The sequence below is a fragment of the Onychomys torridus genome, chromosome 4, assembly GCF_903995425.1.
Source record: "Onychomys torridus chromosome 4, mOncTor1.1, whole genome shotgun sequence".
Classification (NCBI taxonomy): Eukaryota; Metazoa; Chordata; class Mammalia; order Rodentia; family Cricetidae; genus Onychomys; species Onychomys torridus.
This window is the reverse complement of record NC_050446.1, coordinates 11,946,041-11,972,239: the sequence shown is the minus strand read 5'-3', so window position 1 is coordinate 11,972,239 and position 26,199 is coordinate 11,946,041. Positions and strand designations below refer to the sequence as shown.

Sequence of the window (26,199 nt, the reverse complement as noted above, 5' to 3'; positions counted from 1 at the left end):
CTTTTCTCCTGCCCATATGCACAGTTTTTGTGCAGTGCCGGGGTTGAATCCAGGCCTTTGTGCATGACAGACAAGCAAGCACTCTACCAATTGAGCTACACCCCTGCCCCTCAAGAGACATTCTTTTTAAAAAATTATTTCTTCTTCTTCTTCCTCGTCTTCCTCCTCCAGGTTTTTTTTTTCCAGACAGGATTTCTCTGTGTAGCTTTGGATGTCCTGGAACTAGATTTGTAGACCAGGCTGGCCAGAGATCTGCCTGCCTCTGCCTCCCAAGTAAGCGCTGGGATTAAAGGCATGTGCCACCACCACTTGGCTTTTATTTCTTCTTCTTCTTCTTCTTCCACTTTTCACACACACACACACACACACACACACACACACACACACACACACACACGTTATTTTCTCCACAGCAAGTCCCCCTCCAACTTTTATATCTTTTTGTTTGTTTGTTTGTTTGTGGCTACCACATATAAGCAGGCTTGCTCACATGAGCATGGCTAGAGGTCAAGAGACACTGTTACAGTAGTTTCCACCATGCTTCGCAGTAACAACAGCAGCTTCGGGCAGCAGGCATCTCACACCTTTCATTATTCAGTCTCTATAAATGATACCATGATATAGAAACCAGGGGATCAGAGAGATTAAGTCAGTTATTCATGTGCACACACCTGGAACGTTGCAGATGGACCTTGGCCTTGGAGCTGACCTGGGAACAAAGGCTGTGGTCCTTGCAAAGCTGGCCTACTGGGTCAATCGCATCCTTGCTTCTTCCGGATAGGTCTGATGGAGTTGCGTTTTCTGTGCATGGATTCTGTCCTCAAGATGCCTGTCCAGGAAGAGCTGTGTGACTTGGCCAGCAAGCCCTCAAGCCGGAGGGAGGTCTGCTGGGCTGGCCCATGTCCTGCTCGGTGAGTTGGGGAAGGAGAATGAAGAGAAAGGAGTCTGACCCCAGGGTTGGTCTCCTATCAAACCTTGGCCTTCTCTTTCAGGTGGGAGACTCAAGTCTTGGCACCATGCTCCGTGTCCTGTGGAGGGGGACGAGTGCCCCTGGCTGTTCATTGTATGCAGCTGGACCATGGCCGACCTGTGTTTCTACCTCACTCCAAGTGCTGGCCAGTGCCTAGGCCATTCCCCTTCAAGGACTGCAACCCTGAGCCCTGTCCTGCTAGGTGAGCACCTTGCCTGGGAGAGAGGCAGCCCCGGATATGCATTCAGCTCTGCCACCACCCCCAGATGATGTACATTTGTAGGATCTGGGATGGTGATGACACGGGCACTTTTTTTTAAAAAATCTGTCTATTTAATTTCTATGAGACAGGGTCTCACTATGTGGCCCTGGCTGTCCTAGAATTTTCTATGTAGACTAGGCTGGTCTCAAACTCACAGAGGTCTACTTACCTTTGCCTCAAAGGTGTGTGCTACCACTCCTGTCCACTTTTTTTTTTAATACTGTGTCTTTGTACATCTAGACAGGCACTCTACCACCGAGCTATATTCCTGCCCCTTTCCCTTTCCCTTTATGTCAAGACAGGGTCTCGCTAAGCTGCTCACTAACTTCATTATGTAGCCCAGGTAGGCCTTTAACTTATGACCCTTCTGCCTCAGCTTCCCAAGGCTTGTCTTACCTGGCACAGTCAGGCACATAAGTTGATGGAACATTTATTCACTGCTCATTCTTTACTGAACACCTGCTATGCCCAGGCGCTATCTGCAGTCAGAGGACACAGTAATGGCAAAGTAAAAAGATGTCCTAGCCCTCCTGGAACTGACATTGGGGGTGATGGACAATGAATGAGACAGTGTGGTGAGCAGTGTCTGGGGCAACAGAGCCAACCATGGCAGGTAGGAAAGTTTGCAGGGCTGGTGGCAGGTTCCAGGGTGAGGCCAGTGCTAGGATTTCCATTACAGACAGATACCTTTGCAGGTTCCTTTGGGTACTCTGACTTTCCCCCTCCAGCCTTTTGGACCCAACCTCTACCCTCAGCTTCCCCTTCTGTGAAGTGGGCTGCTTTGAAAACTCTGTCCACCGTCCTGAACCTCCTGGTGGGGCAAAAGCTCTCCATGCCCTTTCCAACCTATTTCTTCCCCTTGGAGAAATGAGAGGAAGGTATGTTGCCCTTTGGGTCCCGCTAACTTCAGTTTTTCCCAGGTGGCATTACAAGCTGGCGGCCTGTAGTGTGAGCTGTGGGGGAGGGCTCGCACGGAGAATCCTGTACTGTGCCCAGGCTCGTGGTGAGGATGACGACGAAGAGATTCTGCCTGACACTCAGTGCCAGGGATTGCCTCGCCCCGAGTCCCATGAGGCCTGCAGCCCAGAGCCCTGTCCTCCCAGGTAAGGGAGGTGGGTAGAGGCATGGGGCATGCCTAGTGCACAAACTCCAGGCAGACCCCTGGAGATTTCAAGGCCAAGCAGTAGCTCAGAGACACTGTAGAAAAACAGGGCTGCTTGGCAGGCCATGCTGGATATGGGACAAGAGGTTCAACTACAATGGCCGGTGGGTTGTCAGTTCTACAAACACAGCTGTGGGGGGCCGGCAGGCTCTGTGTATGGGAAAGCAGGGATGCCGTTGCCCGCAGAAACGGAAGCGCTACCACCACAGACTGTCAGGTTTTTATCAGGTTGACTTTTCCTTCCGTGTATGTAATGATTTTAAACTTTGTAGCTTAGAATCTACTTGACACCCACAGTACATGTGTCTTGTCCTCTTCGTTTTCACTAAAGTTTCTGGTCTATGTGTCTGCTTTTTCTGCATGTCATATTTATGAATGACCTAGGGTTTGTTTGTTCCTTCCTTCCTTCCTTCCTTTCTTTCTCTCTGTCTCTCTCTCTCTTTTTCTTTCTCCTCCTCCTCCTCCTCCTCCTCCTCCTCCTTCTTTTTATGTAGGTCAGGCTAGCCTCAAACTCTCTATGCTGCTGAAGATAGCCTTGAATTCTTGAACCTCAGGCCTTTACCTCCCAGGTGCTGGGATTGTAGGCATGTGCCACTACATCCAGCTAAATCAATCTTTCTGTCTGTCTGTCTGTCTGTCTCTCTCCTTCTTTGTCATTTAAATGGGGACAGCATGCACACATGAGTTCTGGTTACCCCTGGGGTGTTGTGTGGCCACCCTGTAATCAGCATCTATGGTCTCTCTCCTTTCTAGGGCCCTAGTTTCTCAGCCAGGTATGATTCTGTCTTGAAGGCAACTTCAGTTTAATAGTCACAATTACGGACACTTGCTATTGGCTCCTACTGGGCAGAAGCTAGTCATGCCTGTCTGGCAGTGCACAGGATAGCCCCCCCCAGGACAAAGGGTCATGCAGGGTCACATGCCAGTGGCGGCAAGGTGCAAACCATACACCCCTGAGGTCCCAGGGTCCCAGAGCAGCACCAGGCCAACCAATGACATGGGCATGAGGGGCAACATTGCAGCTTGTGAGGTCAGTGGAAACCCAGGGCCAGGTAGGCATTTCAGTGGCCAGGGAATGTGTGCAAACCATTGTTGAAGGAGCTGAGGGTCCTTCAAGAGTCCCCCACAGTGATCCAGCCTTCATAAAGGCCCAGCTGTCATTGGGATCTTCTGTTCCTGCAGATGGAAAATCCTGTCCCTTGGCCCCTGCTCAGCCAGCTGTGGCCTTGGCATTGCCACACGAATAGTGGCCTGTACGCAGCTTGACCAAGGCCGTGACAGTGAAGTGGATGAAACTTTCTGTAAGGCTCTGGTGCGGCCCCAGGCCAGTGTCCCCTGCCTCGTTGCTGACTGTGCCTACCGGTGGCACATCAGCACCTGGACAGAGGTAAGGGTGGTCTGATACTGATGCCGGGACTTCTAGTTGGGGCTAAGGAAAGCACCAGCTTTGTGCATGAAGGGGCCTGTGGTCCTGATTCACTATGACCCATGGAAGGAGGGGAGAGTCTGCTATGGTGTACACTCGGAGCCAGGGTCACAGCAAGGCGTGGAGACCCAGGCGGCTGGGCTGAGAGAAGCCTGGCGTCTGCAGATACTGGAATCCTCGCTACCACAGAGACCAGTGTCACCTTGTGACAAGCACCCAGCAAGTCACTAGAGAGACCAGGGGTAGAGCTTGGTTCCCCTGGGAGGAGTTCATGCACAGTGGGAGACAGCATAGAGACAGAACAGCTAGGATAAACTGCAGTCCTCAGAGGCCTGCTCCCCACCTCACCTAGCTTTGGCCAGAAGGAATCTGGGCATCAGATGAGGACAGGAACTGCAGGAGGGCAGGACAAACATAGGTACAGGTCACCCTGGTCCCTTCTTTAAGGCTCCGAGGGGCAAAGAGGCTGAGACAGTGATGGATGGACACCGAGACCAGAATCTCAGGTCTTAGACACATGTGAGCCCCCACAAAGGCATCTCTTTAGTTCCAGTCTCCTCATCTGTAAAGCAGAGACACCTGCCATTTTCCAGGGTGTGAAGGAATGACATTACATCACATTGTCCTGTGGTCAGGACCCTCCTCTTTGGGAGGGTCACCATGATCTTCTCCTTCTTTCCTAACAGTGTTCTGTCTCCTGTGGAGATGGCATCCAGCGCCGGCATGACACCTGCCTTGGACCCCAGGCCCAAGTGCCTGTGCCAGCCAGCTTCTGCCAGCACCTACCCAAGCCAGTGACAGTGAGGGGCTGCTGGGCTGGACCCTGTGCAGGGCAGGAGACCCCCAGCTCACTAGCCCACGAGGAAGCTACTCTTCCCAGCCAGACACAGGCTGCTGTCACTCTTGCTTCTCTGGAGTGGTCCCAGCCCCAAGGCCAAGCCCGCACCCTCTTCCCAGCCTCCCAGTCTCTGGGGCTCCAGGAAAACCTGGAAGAGTCTGGTTAGGTTTATTCCTGCTTCCTCTTGGGGAGGTTGGCATCTCGACCTGGGCATGCCTGGACAAGCACTCAGGCACTAAACCATGTGCCACTGGGCTCAGGGCCTCCTTCCCATCTGGCAAAGGGAAGCCACATTTTTTCATGTTTGTATGTGCATGCGTGTGTGTGTGTGTGTGTGTGTGTGTGTGTAGACCAGAGGACAACCTTGGGTGTCACTCCTCAGGAGCTATCGATCGTGTTTTAGACAGGGTTCTCTCATTGGCTTGGAGTTTGCCCAAGTAGATTAGGCTGGCTGGCCGAGTCCCAGGGATTCACCTGTCTCTGCCTCCCTAGCGCTGGGACTAAATGCACACCTCCATACCTGTCCTTTAAAATGTAGGTTCTGGGGGTTGAATCGGGTCCCCAAGCTTTCAAGGAAGCACTTTACCGACTGAGCCATCTCTCCAGTTCAGAAGCCACACTTTTACTTCCGTTCCCTTCAAATAACCTGAAGGTTGCAGGGTCAGGAGCTCAGGTCCAGGCAGCCCCAAGCCCACACACCACACTGCCTCCCTTTCCCCAAAGCATGTAGAAGTGGCCTCGTGCTTGGATGCTCTGACTTACAGCCCCTTTCTCACCCTTTGCCAGCCCTAGCTATCAGCCCTGCTCTGCTCCAGTCACCTCACTCCTCTTCCGTCCTCTAGGTGCTTGTGGAAGGCAGTACCTGGAGCCCACAGGAACAATTGACATGCGAGGTCAAGGGCAGGAGGACTGCGTGGTGGCCATTGGGCGGCCTCTAGGTGAAGTGGTGACCCTCCAAATCCTCGAGAGCACCCTCAAGTGTAGTGCAGGTACATCCAGAGGCAAGGGGGCAACTGCTGAGCTTGGGGGCCTGCAGCACAACTCCACTGTACCCCATTTCTGGCAGGATGCCCCTGCTTGGCATTTTTAAGGCTGTTTCACGCCTGGAGTGTGGGAATCTCTTATAACATAGCAAACTGGGGGGATGAGAGCTTTGGTCACAAGCCCCCACTTAGTCACATTAGCTAGTAAGAGTGGTGATTTGAACTCAGCCCTGAGCCACTGCTGCTGACTTGGAGTGGGGGTGCTGGCTCCTCATTGCCTCACCCTTTCTAGGGGAGCTGTTGCTGCTTTGGGGTAGGTTCACATGGAGGAAGACATGCTGGAAGATGTCTGGCATGACTTTCAGCACCAAAACCAACACGTTGGTGGTGAGGCAGCACCGTGTGCTGCCAGGAGGAGGAGCCCTGCTACAGTACAGGAGCCAACCTGCCCCAGGGGCCGTCTACAGAGGTAGGGAGCGCAGCCATCTTACTCGTGGGGCTGCCTGGGCCTCCCCCACCTTCTCACTGGGTGGCTATGCCTGTGTTGCTGTGGACAGGGCATTTTCAACAGGGTCATGGGCAGGCCAGGAGAGAGCTGGCCAAGATGGAAACTGGGAGCAGGCAATGTCTTCCGAATGGTCAGGATGGGGTTCCTCTGTGGCCATGAAGCTGGATGGGTGGACATAGATATGGTCCATGTCCTTGTCCCATCCCTCAGGCCACTGCCCCCCGTTCCCTTGACCTTGGTTCTTAGCTCTTTCCAGGTCCTCTCGGGTCTGTGAGCCACTTTCCCTCAGCCTGCTTCTGGTGGCTTATATGTATATGCTGGCCCTCACAAGTAAGATGCCTGCACTACATACTCCTCAGACAGAAGGCATCTCATGGATTCCTGTTTTACCCAAGAGCCCAAACAGTATCCTCTAAGAACCCTCTTGATCACCTCAGGGGGTTGATGTAGAAGTCCAAAGTGACTGAAGATGTCTTTTACCTTGCTGATTCCAGACGTTTCTGCACGACCCAGGCCTCATGTGACAGTGGTACAGCAGGGGCATTGCCTCTGCAAAGGTTTACTGTGTCACCCTTTGCCCTCGCTGCCACCAGCAGTAAGCTGTGCTGACGGCTAAGTGCATAGGTGCTGCGGGCCCTGCTGGGAAGCCCGCTGGCTGCATTCTTATTGCCTCTCACTGCTCACATGCAGATCAGCAGCCCTAAGGGAGGTTTAGGAGGTGTAGGCAAGTGGGGTTCTTACGGACGACTGAGGATAGCAGGAGACGACATATTCGGAACTCAACTGGTCTGCCAGCTTTGTATTTTAAGTACTTTGTAGCACAAGTTCATTGAGTCCTCTTTTAAAATCCCTGACCTAAAGCACGCCACTGTTCCCTTCTCCTCACAGTGGAGCTTCCAAAAGCTTGGAGCCTTTCAGTTCCTTTAAAAATCATTTTCTTTATTATGATCATGTGTGTCCGATGGACGTGTGTGGGCATGTGCATGGTGTGGGTGTGGAGGACAGAGGGCACTCCATGGAGCTACTTTTCTCCTTTCCTCTTTATGTGGGTTCCTGGGATTGAACTCAGGTTGTCAGGCTTATGTGGCAAGAACCAATATTTTTATCCACTGAGCCATCCCATCTGCCCTCCTTTCCTTAAAACAAAAATTTTGTGCATGTGTGTATTGTCAGGCAGGGGGTGGTGTCAGAGGTTCTCTCCCACCATGTGGGTCCTGGGAATCACACTCCAGTTGTCAGGCTTGTAAAAGCACTTCATCTGCTGAGCCATCCCCACCTGCTCCTTTCAGATCACTGCCTGCAGCCAGTCTATTAGAATCGGTCAGCGTGGAGGCGCAGCGGCAGGGAGAGGAGAGCCTGCTAGGGACCACCCTGGTATCAGTAGTCTCCCTGAGGTGGGCCACAGCCAGTCAGTCCATTTGTTGTTGCCTGTAGAATGTGACAGACAGCTCTTCGGACCTCGCGGTGAAATTGTGAGTCCCCCAGGGAGCCCAGATGGGAGGAATGCAAAGAGCTGCCGGGTCTTCATCAGTGTGGCCCCACAGGCACGCATTGCCATCCGTGCCCTGGCCAGTGACATGGGCACTGCCTCCGAGAGGACCAACACCAACTATGTCTCGGTGAGGTCACCAGGATGGGGACAGAAGTGGGGTGACTTTTAATATGATTCTGGAGAGCTGTGCCTAGGAAGGAGGATGGGGGTGCTGGGTTTAGGGGACCCTTTCAGTTTTTCACCCCAAACTTCAAAATTATTTGAAAGAATGGGAAGGAGGGTTTCCTCCACTCACTCACCAGCAACAACTGCTTGCTGCTCTACCTGCAAGAAGGAAATCTACCCTTTCCTGGGGTGGACTGCCTGTTGACCCAGGGTGAAAGCATCGTGTGCATGCCTGGCTTTTTTTTTTTTTTTTTTTCCCAGAAGAGCATAGGTAGAGTTGAGGGTTTGTACGCTCTACAAGGCATCAGATCACTCCAGAATCAGACCTGAGCAGGATTCCAGCTCTGGTACCTGACTATGTGTCATGGGGAAGGGGCCCAAAGTCTCTGAGCTTCAGTTTCTTGGACAGAATAGTGTCCCTCGGGGCTCCTGTGAGAATCAAACATGATTCTAAGTAGCCAAGAGTCTATAAATTCTAGATAATGATCACTCATAGCTTGTCCTGGCTACTTGCTTCTCCCCAGATCAGGGATATCCACAGTCTGAGGACCACAACATTTTGGGGGCAGCAGACACTCTACTGGGAGTCGGAAGGCAGCGAGGCTGAATTGGAGTTTAGCCCTGGTTTCCTGGAGGCGCATGCCAGCCTCCAGGGTCAGTACTGGACCATCCCACTGAGGACACCAGAACAGGACAACAGCCTGGCTCTATCTCAGATTTCTCTCCAACCGCCGGAAAGAGAGGCAACCCTACACTTACGTGACCAGTCTTGGAGGGTGCAACACTAGCCTCTTGAGAGGGTCTAACGCCTGCCGGCCTTAGGGAATCTCTTTTAGGGACCTTTTCTAGGTGGCTGGTAGGTGGAGATCGGACAAGCAGTCCCAGCCCCAGTTGCTAATAAAGGATACAGGAAACCTGGCTGGCGTTTTCCTCGCATAACCTGCCCTAGCTGGGCTTGAGAGCTCATTCTATGGTAAGGCGGGGTTCTCTGGCCGCCTTCGCCACTTCTAGACGACGTCTTCCAATCTTGGGAAGAGAAAAGGCCAGTCTGAATGCAGATCATATGCTGGATCTCGGCGGCGAGGAAAGCTGAACGAACTGTAAACATGCCCCTTATGCCAATATACACCAGTTCGCCCCCCCTCCCCCACGGCCCACCCGCCCGCCGCCTCCCCCGCTTGCCGCTACTGGCCTGCGGGTCCGCCCCTATGCTAATCGCCGCCTCTCCCACAAGGCCGCGCGCGGGTGGACACGTCCCTTTGTGCGCGCCTGGGGCTGCGCGCTTCCTAAAGCGTAGCGTCCCGGCAGCATGAGCGGCTCGGGGGCAGCCGGAGCGGCCGCCGGCCCTGCCCCGCCGGCTCAGGATGAGGGCATGACGTGGTGGTACCGCTGGCTGTGCCGCCTGGCGGGCGTGCTGGGGGCCGTGTGTGAGTACCGCGGCCTGGGAGTGGGCGTCCCCGGGGTTGCCATGGCTCCTGGCCTCGGGCCTGCGTTCTGCCTCCCGGAGCGCGATGGCCAGAGGCGAAGCTGACCTGGCCTTGTCCAGAGGAGCGGAGACTCACAGAGGACGCGCGTCTGCCTCTTCCTGGTCCTCTCCGTCCTGGTGAAGCTCACCTGGGCTGGGGGTGGGACTGCCTAATTCCCAGCCTTTGGGCAAAGCTTATTCATAAGTGGGGGCGGGGGCAGGTCGCCACAGGCTTTGCTTGAGGGTCAGATGGTGCCAGGGGGTAGATGGCCCCCTGGCTGGGCAGGGGGTGAGGGAGAGGCGGCTTCTCATCGGTTTCTCACTGTCTATTTAGACTTCGCCTCTTTAGCTGTCCACGCTCTGCTAATGCTTCTCACCGGCCTGGTATCTTCCACACCAATCCCTAGTTCACACTCCCTAAGTTTAGGTTCCAGAGAACTCCAAAAGGATAAAAGAGGAAGGCAGGCCCACCTCTTACGTGCAGACCTTTGAACCGAATGTGTTTCCTAAATTCTGTCTGTCCCTTTCATTGTGAATTCCTAGAAGCCCAGGGGGAATGCTGGTCTCAGGGAAGGAAGGTCCGAGGATCCCATTGCCTACCAGGTACAGGAGCAGAAACTGTGTGGGTGGGCAGACCCATCTTCTCTCCTGCCTGAAGGAGTATCTTGGAGTTCCATCTGTCCAGAGGATCCAGCTGAAAGTTCAGGTGGATAGGGTGGGGTTAGGTATGTGCTGCCCTGGTAAGGCAGCTCTGGAGAGAATTTGCTGAGCTTGAGTTCAAATCCTCTCCAGTGCAGTTAGCTATTTCAAAGTGGTATTAAGTGGTGCAGGAGCAAAGAAGATCCTGACCGTGACCTACATGCTACCACCCTCCCTCCATTTTGGTGATGCCATCAGTGACCCAGGTGACTTATAGATTGGCTTTGGAAATCCCACCCAGTCCTGTGCTACTCCAGAAGGCCTCCCCAACCCTCCTGGGTTGAGCCATAGTTGAAACCTTAGGGGAGACCCATGGCATTAACTCCAATTGTCCCCTGAGACTTCAGATTTGGGGACATCAAGGATTTGAGTACTGGCATACCACAGGGGGAAAGAAAAAGTGTGTTTGCTTTAGAAATTCAGTAGGGATTTTGACAAGAGCTGTGTCTTAGCCAGTCACTCTGACATAGGGTTGTCTTCTCTTAGAATAAGGGGCCTTGGAGGGATTTATCCTGGTCCCAAAGGCATCTGTAGACAATAGGTGTAAAGAAAGAAGGCTTGTATAGTGACATCTCCCTTTTATGGAGGACATAGCACTCCAAGTGGATGTGTTTGAGTCCTTGGTTGTCAAAGGACTTCCCTTTATCTGGGTTGTGACCTGCTCCTCCCCAATCTGTCTGTGTAGGACAGCCTGGGCTGAGTGGAGCTGTAGCTAGAATACAGATGGCAGCAGTGCAGCCCCTCAGATGAGACCAGGTTCAGCTACACACAGGCTCGAGTAGTCCCTCATTACTGTGGCCCTGGAAGTTTTGCTGCCAGAGCCACATGTGGATGTGTGCTGCTTAGTTCTTTATTGGAGGAGGAGGTTTGATGGCATAGGAACTGTGCCATTCAGAGTCAGTCATTTGGTGCATTCTCCTGCATCAGCCTCCATTTGCATAGTGTAACACAGGAAAGAGGAAAACGGCAGAATCCCAGACCAGTGGAGGGATCAGGTGCCATGGGCCTGCTGCAAGTTTAATGAGTTGGTTGCTAATTGCAGCCTCAGAGGGCAAACACTCTGCCCCTCCCTGGCGACAACCTGGACATGTGTCCTGCCAGGCTGGGCAGCTCCCAGGAATGTTCTCAGAGGCTCCCAGAGTTCCCGGGAGGGACTTCCTGGTGAAGCCAGCTGCAGGTTGTGAGTGGGTGTGGTAGACTGCACCCCTGAGGTGCAGTCAGGAGAGGAGCCTCAGGCTGCACACTGGAGTGAAGTCATATTATGGGGAAGAAGGGGACACACTGTCTCCTCATGGTGTCTTGCTGTTCTAGTATTGGGACACAACATGCCCATGAGTAGGAGAGAAATGAGCTTAGAAGGCTACATGCCCAGGGTCACTTGGCTGGTGTTTTAGATGTAGGACTTACCTGATGCCCATCAGTGTATCATGAGAGGCATCTCTATCCTGACCCAAATTCAAGCTGTGGCCAGACATAGTGGCACATGTCTGTAATCCCAGCCCCCAGGAGGCTGAAGAAGCAGGATAGTGTTTGAGGTCGGCTTGGGCTACAGAGTAGGACTCTGTCTCAAACAAAACAAAACAAAACAAAACCCCTAACCAAGCAAGCATAAACAGCAACAACCTCAAATAGGGCTTTTTGAGCAGCCTACTTTGTGGTTGACAATAGGTGGTGGCCCTTGCTAAGGTTCTTGTTGAAGGCAGAACAGGCCTGACCTCTTGGGGAGGTTTTGATAATAGCTTGGAACCAAGGGCTGGCCCATCAGAGCCTTAGGTGTGAAAGTAGCTGGATTTGAGGTTCAGAAGTAGGCTTATTGAGTTACTCCGAGCTGTCCCAAGTGATGGTGAGATGCTGAGGGAAACCCTAGCATCTAAAGGGAGCCCCATGAGTTCTCAGTGTCTGTCCAAGCAGCCTTCTGCAAGCCCTACCACATACTCCACTAACTCCTGCCCATGTCTTTTGCTTTGAAGCCTGTGCTATCTCTGGACTCTTCAATTGTGTCACCATCCACCCTCTGAATATCGCAGCTGGCGTGTGGATGATGTGAGTAGCTGTGAATGGTCTGCCCCGGTGGGGTCTGAGGGCTGTGATGTAGGTCAAATCCCCCTTCCTGCTCCCACAGCATTTATGGGCCAGGGTGACAGCCAGCTGAGCCTTTTTTGGGTATAAGGTCACAGATACAGTTGCTGAGCATCTGCCTAGACAGACACTGTAGACCCTTTGTCTACAACAATGGGCCCTTCCCTCTGGGAGCTGCAGAGCCATGATATGTAAGGTCAGAGTTGAGGGTCTAAGAGGGAGAGAAGATGGTCAGCTGTAAGGCGGTGAGCAGGGCTAGTTATTGGGGCAGATGCAGATGGAACTGTGGTTATAGCATCCATAGGTGAGCTCCTTATCACCCAGCTGGATCCCAGGAAAAGGGGCACCAGAGTAAGGGCTGCTCAAGGCACATGGGAAGCACTGTGAGTTAGCATTTGTTAGTGCCTACAAGGGGCTACATAGTCATTTAGGGGAAGGTATAGGTACTGCCTTAGGCTTCAGGCCAGGGAAATTTGGGTCTTGTGGTGATGTGTACAGAGGCTGGCCCAAGGTGGCAAGAATGGGGACTGTAGAGGTTGTGTACAGACTGGTGGAACAGTGAGCTGGTATTTGGAAGACTGGCAGCTGTGGTGGGTTAGGGAGGTAGGCAGTGGTCGAGAGCTGTGTCTGTTAATCAGACTGGCATCGGCACTTCACTTCCAAATGTGGGGCCTGGCAGGCCCAGTTGTCTGATCATGACCGTTACCCACCTATGGGAGCAAAGGCCTTCAGTACCAGTAACAGCTGTTCCCAAGAACCGGGCAAGGATTGAAAGCACCTGAGTGCAAGCTCCCAGCATGGGCTGCCCACTACCTTGCATCTATCCGCCTGACCCACATGGTCCCAGGCCTCAGGCCATGAGTAGTCCTCAGCAACTGGGTGCAGCCAGCCCTTGCACTTCTGTTGGGGACAGCCTGCCCTCAATGACAGTGTTGGCGACTATGATGATGCCATTAGCAACTGGCAGTGTGGCTAAGTTCTGTGGATGAACATGGCTGCTGGCTCAGGATAACATCGAGGCAAGGGTCTTAGTTCTTCATTGCATAGTTGGAAGGATCTTCCTCCAGGATGCCCGGGCAGTTAGGGATGCTGCTGCAGCAGTGGAATGGGGTGGGGTGTTGAACTGCTTGGCAGAAACTGGCTCCTTGTGGTATCTAGGTGCTTCCAGAAGCAGAGGGCCTGTGGCAGGGTGGTGTTCCTGAGCACTGGCATGAAGGCTTTTGCAGCCCCAGGTTGTCAGCTGTCATTGTCCTTTCTGCCTTTGCCCCGTAGCATGAACGCCTTCATCCTCTTGCTGTGTGAGGCACCATTCTGCTGCCAGTTTGTGGAGTTTGCAAACACAGTGGCTGAGAAGGTGGACCGGCTGCGCTCCTGGCAGAAGGCTGTTTTCTACTGCGGGTGAGGGGCTGTTGGGCGGGCCCTATGGCATAGTTCTCCAAACTCCTGGTGATTAAAGCAGGTATTGGTGAGGTGGGTGGGGTAGGAACACCTTTCTTTCCTGCAGAAGTTTTTATTTGATAGCTGTGGACACAGCCACTGGCGCATCCAATAACAGCTGCTAAAGAATAGGACCCAGGAGCCGCCTTCTTGAGCTCCAGTGGCAGCTCCAGCCATACAGGTGTTCCAAGATCTGTGGTGCTGGCAGCAGTTCATGTGTGTGTGGGGAGTAGGGGGGCTGGGGGCGGGACGGGGAAGCAGCTGGGAGTTGCCGGACAGGTCATAGTAGATCTGTGTGGATATTGTGCAGCCTTGAAAGGAGTGTGGCCAACCTTGATGTCATGAGATTGCAGAACAGAAAACACCATTTTCCTCTAAATATGTTTTTTCTCCTTCTGGTTCAGACAAGTACAGTGTGTCATAAGACTGCACCACTTCCGAGATAAATGGGATACACAGAAACCTCTAGAGAAGGGCTTTTGCATGAGAGCTCAGCGAAGCAGTAATCACAATTACCAATAGTATCTTTAAGATCAGGTTAGACCAAAGCTTGGTGGAGGCTCAGCGGCTTCGGCAGTGAGAATGTACTATGAGCATGTGCTTGCTGGCATTTTTCTGATGTGTTTGAATCTAAAGGGATCATAGGATCACAAAGTTCTAATCAGTGTAGCATGGTGTCCTTTGATGTGTGCGTGTATGCACACACACGCACATGTGCATACATATCTTTATGTAGGTATACATGCATGTAGAATCCAGATGTGGACATTTTCCTCAGTCACTTTCCACTTGTTTTTAAAGACAGGGTCTCTTACTGAACCTGCAGCTCACAAATTTGGCTAGACTGCCTGGCCAGTGAGCTCTAGGAATACCCCTGTCTTTACCTCATCAGCCCTGAAGTACTTGTTTTTATGGAGATCCAAACAGGCCTTTATGCATGTGTAGCAGGTGTTTACCAACTAAGCCATCTTCTCACCCCTTCCCCCCCACCCCCCGCCTTTGTATTTGAGAGAGTCTCATTATGTAGACCAGGCTGGCCTTGATCTCACAGAGATCCATCTGTCTCTGTCTCTTGAGTGCTATGATTAAAGGCATAAGTTACCATACCTGGCTTGTCTTGTCATGATGCTCACCGTAATGTATGTTTATCAAAAGTCATTGTAAAGTAGAAAATGGTCACTCCAGACCTTACTACCCATTAATTCTTTGGCATGTGTCCCTCTAGTCTGAATCCAGACACTTTTGAAACTCATCTTTAACATGCTTATAACTGCTATACCTGCTTATAAGGTTTGTACCTGCTTTTTTGGCTTGCTGAGGTATCAACATTTTCAGTATTATCACAAAGATTATGACATTCTTTTTAATGTTAAACACATTTATTCTCTGGACATACTGCCTTTGTCTTAATTTGTTAGCTAATGTCACTCAAGTCTGGTGAACATCTGTCTGCCAAAACTACCATGATGACATCCTTAGGAGATGTTTCCAGGTGTGGAATTACCAGACCAAAGGTTATGGGCATTCAAAAGATCTTAACATACGTGACTCAGTTTCTTTCCCGAGAGGCCATCTGGGTGTCCTGCCCCTCCTCTCTACACCCAGTGCCTGGTGCCACTTTCACACTTATATTCGTTGTCTAAGGAATACCCTCTTGTGTATTCACATTCATTTCTCAAAAGGTTTCTGGTCCTGCTCTTATGAGAGCTCTAATGTCTGATTTGCAGGCTGTGTGTTCCCAGTATTAAAGACCTCAGATCCTTTGCTATGTTTCCCATTCTGGTTTTTCAGCCTGCTATTTGCCTTTAATGTTAATGGTTTTCCTCCTGTGGTCTTTTCCCTCGAGATTTCTATTATTTTATTATAGAGGATCCTCAACTTAAGACGGGTTTCCACTTTGATAAAACAGATAATCCTATTGAAAACACGGTAGTACACCTCACCTACCAAACACAGCTGTGGCCAACCTTCGTCATGCTTAAAGCCCTGACACTGGGCATTGTGACTTGTCATGGCCCACAGAGCTTGGGACTCAGAACTCTAGTCAATGTCTGCTGAGTACCATGAGCACAACCATCTCTGTCCAGGACCCTCCATACTTTGAAGCACTTCTGCTATAATGAAATCTACACCGGAAATCCAAGGAGTGCAGTTGGCGCTCAGTGTCATCCTCCTGCTCCAGGTGCCTCCTCTCCAGAATCTTCCTGGGTCCACCTCTTGTTAGAAAATCCTATCCCTCAAAACGGAGCTGCAGAGGGTCTTAGGTGGAACGGACCCACCACCAGGTGGTGCTGGCCTGCTACTGAAGCCCCAGCTAGAGCTGCACTGGACCCAGTGTTCCCCTGTGTGTGAGCTGGGGGGGCGGGGGACGGGGGACGGGACGACTGAGAGGCTGCCTATTGAGATACAGCTGGCCCAGGATTGCTGTACTGATAAGAGCAACCATTAAGTGCTTGTGATGTGGGTGTGGGATAAGTGGCCAGCAGTCTTCATATTGACATCAGGATCTCAGGTTTGACCGCACTATGTAGTGGGGATGGAGACCTGAGACATTAACTCGGTCACAGGACTGCACACATAGACTATACCCCTGGTCCTCTGGGCTCAGCCTCTCTGTTTTAATGAATAATGGGGTCATATAGACCCAGCCCCCCCCCCCTTTTTTTTTTTTTTTAAACCCTTTGTGGGTCACAGATCTTGCCACAAAGACCTGATATGGTTTTAAACTCTGTCTCCAGAAGGGAAGTTTGAGGATCACACAGGGGCATCACATGGGGTGGGAGTGCACCCTTGACCTCTGTTCTCTTCTAGGATGGCCATTGTCCCCATCATCATGAGCCTGACCCTGACCACACTGCTGGGCAACGCCATCGCCTTTGCCACCGGAGTGCTGTATGGACTCTCTGCCCTGGGCAAAAAGTGCGTCTGCATCCTAGCCCCAGGGTGGGGCCTCCTCCGCTGCCTCTGCTACCCCATCTCAAGTGGGAAAGGTCTGAGTGGGACCCTTTGTCTAGTTATGCACAGTAGCCACAAGTGACTTACCTGTGCTTTCAGAAACAGAGGCAAGAACTCGGGGGCCTAGGTGGGCCCTCTAGCCAGACACTGTAGCCAGCTGCCACCTCTCCCCTTTATCTCAGTCAGTGCCAGGCAGCATGTACCCCTATCAGAGTAACAAGCCCTCTGTCTCTTGACAGTGGCCTCTGGGGAGCACAGTTCTGGGGGAATTTGCCTGCAGGTCATACCTGGGTTGCAACCCAGGAGTTGGCGGTGGGAGGGCTGTGCCTATGGAACACCTACTTTTCTCTCCCTAGGGGTGATGCCATTTCTTATGCTCGGATCCAGCAGCAAAGGCAGCAGGCAGATGAGGAGAGGCTGGCTGAGACTCTGGAGGGAGAGCTGTGAAGTGAGGCAGGGCATTGCCTACTGTCAGTGGGTTCTGTGTGAAGTCTGGAGAAAGCTGAGTGTCAACTCTGTTAAATGGCCTGGAAGCGGAGTCCCTGCAAGTCCCCATGCCTCAAGTCTTCCTGTGCCTACCCTGTTCTCTGGACCTTCTCAGCCTGGAGCTACTGCCCCGCTGGTACTGAAGACCTGGGCCATAGGATGGATAGGATGAACTCATTCCTGTCAGCCTGTGGTGCAGATTCCTGTGCTGGTTGCTCTTCCCAGACCTAAGGGCAGCCACTCCTGAACACACTGGTCCTCACTTGGTTAAGAGGCTTATCACCCAGGCTCCCGCCACTTCAGGCTTCATCCTTTTTAGATCTGAGCTTGCTGGCAGGTGATGCTCCAGTTCTGCCCCATGCACTGTCCTCAGCACAGAGGATGAGTACAGCATTGTCCTGAGGAGCAGGAGAGACAGCTGGTCCTTTGAGGGTCTTCAGCACTTCCAGGATTCAGCCTCCTGGCCAGAAGAGTAGCTTTGGCAATGGCCAGAGGGTTGGGTGGAAGTTGGTGCCTTGGACAAGCTATTTCAGGACACCTTGCTGTTCCATCTCCCACGGGCCTTACCCTGACCTCCAGGTTCTGCCTCTCCCCCAGCTCAGGTTTTGGTGCTAGGAAGTGTGTGTGTGTGTGTGTGTGTGTGTGTGTGTGTGTACTGCTAGCCTGCAGTGAGAACTTCTTTGTCAGTGGTTACAGGCTCACTATTAGTAGGGATCAACCTCAGGTATTCCTCCCAACCTGCCTCTGGTATCCTGTAGCCTTTGACGAACTGGGCAGAGACCAGAGCCACCTCTCACAAAGAGCTGGCCCTGTCTCAGTTACCAGATCACAAGTAAGCCTGCGTGGCTGGGGTTTGGAGAGTTGCTACCCTGAACCTGGCATACCCTGGCTGTCTCTCATCCTTCCTCTGCTCTGCTGCCTTTTCCTACTGTCCTGTGATATTGGCACTAGCGGCTAATTAGATGGGTCCTTAGCTGTTAGGCACATGTTTGGTGGCCTGGCTGAGGATGATGTGGAAAATGCTAAGCCCTGCCTCCCTCCTGCACTAGACCTTCAACTGGGCCTGCTCCATGGGACCCAGTCCCGGAGTTGTTGAGTTTCTAGGGACTCTTTAGGTCATCAGTGTTTGGGGCCAGGAGTAGTAAGTATTCTATTTAGGATAGAGGCTCTTTGATCTGTGGGCTCTGGGACAGCAGTAGTTTTCCAGAGAGCCTGGCCATGCTGAACCCCAGAGTAGCAGAGATGTCACAGTGTAGCTAGCTTGGTGGAACATGTATCTTCAGGATTCATCTGAGGCTGTTTTTCTCAAGCAGGAATGGGCTTCAAGGGCTCTGTGTATGTATGTTTGTGTGTGTCGGGGCCTGTGTTCACAGTAAGACCTGTCTACCTCCCAGGAGGAGCTAGGCCCTACCTGCCCTTCTGGTTACTTGTGTAGGCATGAGATTCAGATCACTTCTGCTCCTGGCAGTGGAACTCGCTGGCTACATCTATGCTGAGATTGAACCCCACTAGGGAAACCCATTTTGTACTGGGCAGGCCTGGGGTGGGGTGTGAAGGTAGAAGCCCTCAGACAAACCAGAGTGGGACAGTCACCTATATTCTGAGGTTCCTGGAAGCACAGTGACTGTGGAGCCCTCTGAGCATGGGCACTGTCTAGCCCAGACTGGGCCCCATGCTCGCCTGTGTCTGGCTATCTTCTGTGACTTCCTTTGCCCCCAACCCCTGGTTTGTTTGTTAGTTAGCTTACATTTGGAGTAAAGCAAGGCTGTAGTTGGTATGCACAGTCTACCTGTCATCTGTCTTCAGTGCCTGTGACTGACAAGGAGAACCTGTCTGTCAGCTGGGCCAAGCCTGGTCAGCCTGCTCACAGGGTCTCAAAGACAGTAGCCTATCTGTAGAGGGTGAGCTGGCTGGCATTCAACCCCATGGTGTCGGCTGCTTTCTCTGCACTATGATCACGGCCAGAGTTCCCTGGCAGTCCGGGCTGAGTGTGAGGGTAGCCTGGGCACTGGGGTAGGAAGTTTCTCCCTGGTATAGATCCATTCTCCTTTCCTCCCCGAGGCTGCAGGCCCAATTCCTTTTATTTTGAAAAACAGTGAACAGTTTGCAGACTAGAGGTAGCCCAAGGTTGGATTGGGTCCTGTACTCTGGCCTTGGGAAGTCCAGTGTGCCCCAAGATACCCAGACCCATGTGGGTGCAGGACCGTGTCCTCATGGCCAGTTGGTCAGAACAGCATGATGAAACTATGTCCCTGTATAGGGCCACTTTGCCACCTCCATCCCTGTTCCCTGTCCTCAACACGGCCTTGCATGGGAAGTGTCCCTTGTAGGGGTGAGGAACTAAACCCCAGATCCCCTGACAGCCTTGTCCTTGGGCATAGCCTTTGCTCAGTCTGAGGCTGGGCTGCCTGCGCCCCCTGCAGGTCTCAACTGGTATTACAGCACTGCGGGCTACCCGAACGGGGCCTACCAACCCCATAGTTGGTGAACTGCCTGTCCCAAGGCGGAAATGTGTCCTGGCTGATGGCAGGGATGCGGCTGCTCCGGAAGGCAGGCGTCAGTCTTTGGCCCCTCACAGGCAAGCCCCGACTAGGGCCTGAAGGACATCCTGCGGGTGTGGAAGAAGGCCTCAATCTGCTCCAGTGAGCGGCCTTTGGTCTCAGGCACACAGCAGCCTGTGAAGAGCAGGCTGAGCAGGCAGATGGCGGAGAAGAAGAAGAAAGGCACCTGGAGGCCGAAGGCATTCTGCAGTGGGGCGTTGGGGAGGGAGTCACTGAACACACAGTCCCAGCCAGAACATCATAGGCTCAGCCAGTACTGGCAGCCTGGGGGGCCTTCATCTGGCCACGGCTCTGCTCTGAAACCTCCCAGCCTTCCCTACTACTCCCAGACTGCCTACAAGGGCCTGGTGGGCAGCATGCTGTGTCAGCCCTCCTCTTAACCTCCATCACTGAGGCAGGTTCTGGCTTGGTGCTGACCCAGCTGGATTCTCCTGGTAGCGTCTGGAGCTGGCCAGCATTCAGGTGTTTTTAGGGTTGGCTGCCTTGCAGGGCTGGGAGCTAGGTGTGTTTAGGAAGGACCTCACACGATGCTATAGTCAGGTAGCAAGGTTACACTGAAGAAGAAGACTAGCATCCAGTAGATCAAGAGATAATGCAGCTGATCTGGGCTGTATCCTTGGGCTGGGAGGTAACCTGATTTCCCCAAACACTCCCCTCCTCCCAGGGTGTTCTTGTAATGGCCTTGGTTGGTTGTGCTATCACTTGGCCATTCTTAGCCTGTAAAGGGCCCGGGCTCTTCATGCTGAAGGGAGGCTGCTAATGGAGAACTCTAGCTGGGGGTGGGGGGGCAAACACTCACCACAGCCAGCAGGAAGTACTTGGTGAGGACGAAGGCCGTAAGCCAGCTGACCAGCACGCAGAGCCCCGAGGCAACACCCCGGGCACGCAGGGGCAGGACCTCAGACATGAGGAGCCAGGTGATGGGCCCCCAGCCCATTGCATAGCCTGCCCAGAAGAGGGGAGCAGTTGGGCTCAGGCCCTGGGGATGCTCAAGCTGCCTTGCCTGTGTCTCCTGGGTTGTAAGGAGGCCTTATTTTCCAGCTCCCCCACCTCTTAGGCTAACCAAGACAGTAATAGAACCCTTGTCTCCCCCCGCCCCCCAACAGCCCATCCCAGGTGTCACCACTGCCAGGGTGTTCCTACCCATAATGAAGAGCATGGTGGCCAGCAGGGGTATCAGAGTAAGATAATTGAAGGATGTAGCTGGGGACTGCTCTGTGTCCCCCAGGGTCATGATCTCCAGTCCCACAGTACTGTTGGGGGTGAGAGACCTTGGGCCGAACTGGACGTACAGTCCCAGTGTCAGGTTGGCAACAAACATGATGGATGCTGTGGACACACGGACCCCTCAGAACCAAGATCCTCCAAGCTTGAACCCCTTTCCAACCCCACAGCACCTCTTGCTGGATGGCAAGGGTGGCTTGTGAAATGGGCAAGCCCCCACCCCCAACCCAGAATGGCAAGCTCAGGTTCTCTTGCCACTCTCCTGAGCTGGGTGGGTGGGCTCCTTTGCTCTTGGAGCTCTAGCAGACCTGTCTGGAGCAGTTGCCATTTGCTAGGTCCTGGACCATGTGCTAGGGAAGCTTGGGTACTGCCTGAAGATTACAGTCCACACAGTGGCTGTAGGAGTAAGAGGGACACCTCACAGTGGGGACACTCACCTGAAACATAGAGCAGGACTTTACGGCCCGCCAGGTCCATGGTGACAGCAGCAATCAGCACAGATACGAGCCTCACAGCACCCACTATGGCTGCATCCTGCTGGGAGGGCTGTGGGGCAGGGCACTGGGCTGAGAGACCTGGCCCCATATCTTGCCCTGACCCTAATGCATTTCAGGGTACTCAGGCCTAAGTCTAGGGTCACTGTCTTCTTTTGCCATGAGCCATCACATGTACCGAGCCCTAGGTACTCTCTGCAGCCAACCCTTTTCTGTGGGGTTTCCCAGCACAGGCATATCTACTATCCTAGTGGGCACAGACCCTGGTTGGACAATGATGGTAGACCTGAGCCATCCTCATCTTTAAACTTCACTGCAGGAAGAACCTGGAGGTGGAACTGGGCTCTCGGGGACTTCAGAGGCCCCACTTGGGATCTGAGCCTGGGCCATGGTCCCAAGAGTTCCACATTCTATTAAATCGTTTTCCTTTGTTATTCTGTATATTTTAAAACACTTGAACTTCAATTGAGGAAAATGTTAATCAAGGCAGGGTGTGAACCAGAGGTGTCTGGGTCTCGGCACCACCTAACTCCCTGGCTGCTCTGCTTGTATTCTCCTTGGCAGCCTCCTGGGACTCTGGGCATTGCTGGCCAGGTGGGTTCTCACCAGCACCACGGATGTGCTGTCAAAGATGGTCTGCAGGTACACGAGGATGGGTGTGATGCCTGTCAGCTGCTGCAGAAAGCGCATCAGTACCGCGATGAGAAGAGGCCGGTACACGCGGGGGTCCTGGGCCTCTGCCCATGACACTCGGCTACTCTGGAACACAAAGCTGCTGCTGAGGGGCTATGCCAGGCTCTCCAGCCCTGGCCACCCTCTCTTGGCACCTGTGGGTCTAAGGGAGACCTCCTTCTCCCCTCTTCTAAGAGAGACCCAGCCTCTGGAGGCTGCCTGGGCTCTGCACACTAGCAAGAACCACTCTGAGGAAAGGCAACCAAGACCCAACAGGCCTAGTGAATGCCCAAGGCCACACAGAGCCTTGTGTGTCGGGGCCTGATCAGCCAGTCCCACCCATACTGCACCTGTCTCCGCACGTTGTCCTGTATCTGCTCAAATTCCCAGTGGACCTCAGAGTCAGCTCGCAGCCAGGTCAGCGCCTGCAGCGCCTCCTCATCCCGGCCCTTTGAGAGCAGGAAGCGAGGTGAGTTGGGCATGAAGCTAAGCAGCAGGATCATGACGAGAACAGGCCCCTCCCCGGCCACAGCAAGCCATCTCCAAGGCAGCAAAAGACCTGGTGAGAGAAGCTTTGGTGAAGGGGCTGGGCCTCTGAGTAACCTCACTGCTCTCCCAGCCTAGCCTTACCTGATTGCCCAAGTCTCTGTAGTAGGGTCAATGGGGATGCTGCAGAGACTGCCTGGACCCTGGTACTAGAGTGATATCCTTAAATGGTCTCAGTATGATGGAAAAGGTAGAGAAGGCTGGGCATGGGGCATGGGGCTCTCCCCCCGCTGGGCTCTGCCCCCCCCCCCCCCAGGTCATCCAGGCTGGCAAGCTTGTGTATGGGCTTTTCTCATGAACTAACAGGATACTAGACAGCCTTAGTGCTGTGGGAAGGTGGTTTGAGGCTCCTGCTGGACAGGCTTCACTGCTCAGAGATGTGGTACCCATAGGGTCTAGGAAGCCAGGTGTCCTGCCTATCAGTGCTGGGTTCCTTCAGGGAGAGTTCCATTCCTGTGGCTCCTAATCTCCAGAACCTGCATGCTGGATTGCAGGATGGTACTTGCCGAGGGCATAGAGAGACAGGGATCCAAACACGGCCATGAGCTGTGGTGTGGCCCCCAGGGCCCCACGAACACCAGGGGGTGCAATCTCAGACACGTACACCTGTAAGGCACAGGCCCCCACTTGAGACTTTAGTGGGAATGCATGTTCCTGGGCCCACAGGGGTGAGAGAGGGACCTGGGAGCCTGGAGAAGCTGACAGGGGTCTTGTTCTGACCAGAGCTCTGACCTTCCCTTCCCTAGCAGAGAAGTATGCAGAAGCACTCAGCTCTGATGGGGTGGGGGTGGGGAAGGAGACACACAGATGGACTATGACGTTGGGACCCAACCAAGCCCAGGGTATTGAGGACAGGTGCCTGTATTTCTCCTAGTGACCCCCTTTTCCTCTGGGCTTGGCCAGAGGACAGGTTTCTGTATGGAGGACTGCATGAGGTAAGCAGCGGGTACTGGGGGAGAAGGAACTTCCCTTCACATCCCTTGCTCAATGCAGATTTTCTTCTGTTGAGCAATTCACTGAACTGAGGTCAAAGCACAGGATAGGAAGCTTTAGGTGACAATGATGTCAGCTTCTTTGGTGGAGGGGGCTGAGGCCAGATGGGACCCCCCCCACACTCTCACTGAGCAAAGGGGTGGCCTAGACCATCCCTGAGTCAGTGGAGACATCCAGCCTTACCGGGATGCAGGCAGCAGTGAGTCCCCCGGCAAAGCCAGTCAGCGTCCTTCCCAGCAGGAGCATCCAAAGGCCATGGGCACCAGCCATGAGTGCATAGCCAATGACTGAGGGGACAGCCGAGAACATGATGCTGAGCTTCCGACCCAGGAGGTCATTGAGTACCATAGCACTGAGGCCCCCAGCTGCAGCACCCAAGGTGAACACGGACTGCAAGGGTGCAAGAAGATACAGTGGCCTTAAGCGTTCTCACCCTCATCGGAGCCTAGAGACGGTTTCCCCAGGGCTGACCCAGCAGCCAGGCAGTCATGGGTAGAGAGCCCCTGTCGGAGTGCACAGCAGCCTGTGGATGATGATATATGAGGGTACCAGGACTACTGTTCTGTTCTAGAGGTGTGGTGGGGCCACCTGTACACAGTGGCTCTCTCCAGGAATGTCCACTATTTTTCTGAGCTCAAGCAGGCCTCAAAATCATGATCATCCTGCCTCTGCCTCCCAAGTGCTGAGATTAAAGGCATTCTCCATAGCTCCCATTCTACCCAATAGAACTCCGTGACTTGAAGGTCCTGACCTTAAGATTTGGGGGGAAGGGTCATTGGATTTGCTGTAGAATAAAGGATTTTCCTGGACTCTGTTACTCATGAGCAGTGGGACTAGGACACACAGCTTGGCTTGTCTAAGCCTCAGTTTCTTAGCTGTGTAATGGGAAGAGCACAGGTTGATCCAGGAGTGAAAGTGTTTCACAAAGTATCTGGCATGTGCTATGTGTGCCCTGCACGTGCCCACCCCATTTGAAATGCTCAGGAAACCCTAAATCTTTCCAGCGTGGTTGTCAAGTTGCAGTTCTAACTCAGGGTCTACTGACATTCTAACATTACAGTGTTGGGCTCCTGGGCTCTTCTCTATTTAGCCACACTCTGTCCTCCAGATGACACCTCTCATCCCTCTGACACCTGGTGTTCCCGCCTCCAGATACCCAGGAGGATGCCAGCTCTGCTGTGACAGCCTGGCTTTGGGTATGCGGTTGGGAAATCTTCCCATCAGCTCCTCCCCACATCTCTGCAGGATGCCACTTCCTCATGGGTCTTGCCATCACCAGTAGCAGACAGGAGTGTGTGAGGGAGGGGTACTGGGGCTCTAGGGGAGGTGCCAAGGCTGGGTGATTTTTAGTTCCCTGTGGTAAACAGGCTGAATGGGTTCATGCTCCCCTACTACCCCACCTGGCTTAGAGAACAGGCCTCACCCCAAACCAGGATGCCTGGATTTTGTTCAGGTGTAGTGCTGGGTCAGAAGAAAGCTTCAGCGCAGGAATGACTGGGGACGTGTAGACCAGGGCATACCCAAAGCTGAAATTGCCCAGCACAGCAGCAAAGGTGGCCAGGAACACCCTTCTGTTTTGCAAGGCCCTGGTGGGGGATGGGGTGGAACCAAAGGACCAGGGTCAAGTCCTCTTAACTGGATCCTGGGTTCCCAGACAGCTGCCTTCCCTGAGCCCCGTGGCCATCCAGCTCAGCAGATAGCAGGCAGAAGCCTGGGTCCAGGGCCAGTCAAGTTAATACCTCCTTGAGGCCTGAGCAGCGGCTCTGGGAAATCCCTAGGGTGTCAGCTGGGGATGGGGCCCTTTTTTCTCCAGAAAAGGAATCTCCTTCCTGCTGTGCTGCTCAAAGCTTGTTCTGTGATCTTCCGGCAAGACCCTCATCCTATCCCTATCTGTGACAGGCGGGGACTCCACCCAGTATTCCTTTAGAGAGTCTCTTCTCTATGGTGGACCAGCTCTTTAAATAAGACTTGCGAGCATGCGGCAAGAAAGAGCCAGATGACTCTTGGTAGCCACTCACCAGAAGTCAGTGACGGCCCAAGATGTGTGCCGATAGCCTGCTGGAGATAAGACCACCCCAATCTCCCAACCCCCACGCCCTGTGACTCTCACCCGGCCCGCGTCCTCTCTCTCGGCGATGCGGGCGCCTCGGGGAAGGTATCATAGTCCAGACCCTCGGCTCCTAGCAGGGGCTCCTGCATGGTCAGCGCGGAGGCTGGAGTAGAAGGTGGACTCCGCCGCAGCGCTTATAGCATCCGCCCGAGCCCCCAGCGCGCGGCAGGCAAAACTCCGCCCTACGGCAGCGATTGGCTGCAGGGTGGCCCTGCAGGGCCGTACTGTCCAATGGGACGGCCGCACGCCTCGGATGCAGGATGCGGTCGGGCTCTGGGGCGCGTCCGTCCTCGTGCGCTTTGAGGCCCCGGGTTCTGCCGGGGAAACCCGCTCCAAGGGCAGGGCGCAGGGCAGGCGGGCACGAGCGGACACATGTCCGGGTGGCCTGGAACCAGCGACCTAGGCCACTGAGCCCCACTCCGCCAGGCTTGTGTCAAGGGCGTGGACCGATCCGTGGCTGGGTCCAGCTTTACGGAGGAAACAAACCCAAAGAGGCGAAGCTCGCCAAGGTCACACGGAGGATTTTGTCTCACGGCCTAATAATTCTGTGCCCTCTCCTGTCATATAGATGTCACTTCTCTATCTGCCACTCCACTGCTTCCCTCTTGACCCGGATAGCTTTGGGTGTGTGTGGCAGGGGGAGGAGGCCTGAGCAGAGACAATTAGGGGCAA

General features: G+C 53.6%; 3 protein-coding genes across 7 annotated transcripts in view; 2 read left to right on the top strand and 1 right to left on the bottom strand.

Annotated features, from left to right (window-relative positions):
* Positions 1-8,677, top strand: part of Adamts13 (ADAM metallopeptidase with thrombospondin type 1 motif 13) — a 33,474-nt gene extending 24,797 nt beyond the window's left edge. For both annotated transcript variants that reach the window (XM_036183269.1, XM_036183268.1), the window contains exons 22-29: positions 782-911; positions 993-1,172; positions 3,577-3,781; positions 4,507-4,819; positions 5,501-5,647; positions 5,934-6,110; positions 7,584-7,768; positions 8,331-8,677. In XM_036183269.1, coding sequence (XP_036039162.1) covers positions 782-911; positions 993-1,172; positions 3,577-3,781; positions 4,507-4,819; positions 5,501-5,647; positions 5,934-6,110; positions 7,584-7,768; positions 8,331-8,594 — 1,601 coding nt within the window. In that variant the 3' untranslated portion in view covers positions 8,595-8,677. The remainder of the gene's footprint in view (positions 1-781; positions 912-992; positions 1,173-3,576; positions 3,782-4,506; positions 4,820-5,500; positions 5,648-5,933; positions 6,111-7,583; positions 7,769-8,330) is intronic.
* Positions 8,678-9,042: 365 nt separating this feature from the next.
* Positions 9,043-18,704, top strand: Cacfd1 (calcium channel flower domain containing 1). Of its 3 annotated transcripts, none has more exons than XM_036183594.1 (5): positions 9,043-9,233; positions 11,941-12,013; positions 13,322-13,447; positions 16,298-16,476; positions 16,798-18,704. In XM_036183594.1, exons 1-5 carry the CDS (start codon positions 9,116-9,118, stop codon positions 17,097-17,099), a joined length of 798 nt encoding a protein of 265 aa, XP_036039487.1. In that variant the 5' UTR covers positions 9,043-9,115; the 3' UTR covers positions 17,100-18,704. The 3 variants fall into 3 exon arrangements, with proteins under 3 accessions (XP_036039487.1, XP_036039489.1, XP_036039488.1); XM_036183596.1 differs by having other exon boundaries at positions 16,298-16,405; positions 16,798-16,952; XM_036183595.1 differs by having other exon boundaries at positions 16,298-16,863.
* Positions 18,705-18,990: 286 nt separating this feature from the next.
* Positions 18,991-25,685, bottom strand: Slc2a6 (solute carrier family 2 member 6). Of its 2 annotated transcripts, XM_036183592.1 has the most exons (10): positions 25,528-25,685; positions 24,841-25,003; positions 23,601-23,807; positions 22,931-23,030; positions 22,229-22,437; positions 21,813-21,965; positions 21,150-21,258; positions 20,632-20,817; positions 20,288-20,433; positions 18,991-19,672 (listed from the first exon to the last, which is right to left on the bottom strand). In XM_036183592.1, exons 1-10 carry the CDS (start codon positions 25,614-25,616, stop codon positions 19,517-19,519), a joined length of 1,518 nt encoding a protein of 505 aa, XP_036039485.1. In that variant the 5' UTR covers positions 25,617-25,685; the 3' UTR covers positions 18,991-19,516. The 2 variants fall into 2 exon arrangements, with proteins under 2 accessions (XP_036039485.1, XP_036039486.1); XM_036183593.1 differs by lacking the exon at positions 24,841-25,003 and having other exon boundaries at positions 25,528-25,591.
* Between the last annotated feature and the right edge of the window lie 514 nt (positions 25,686-26,199).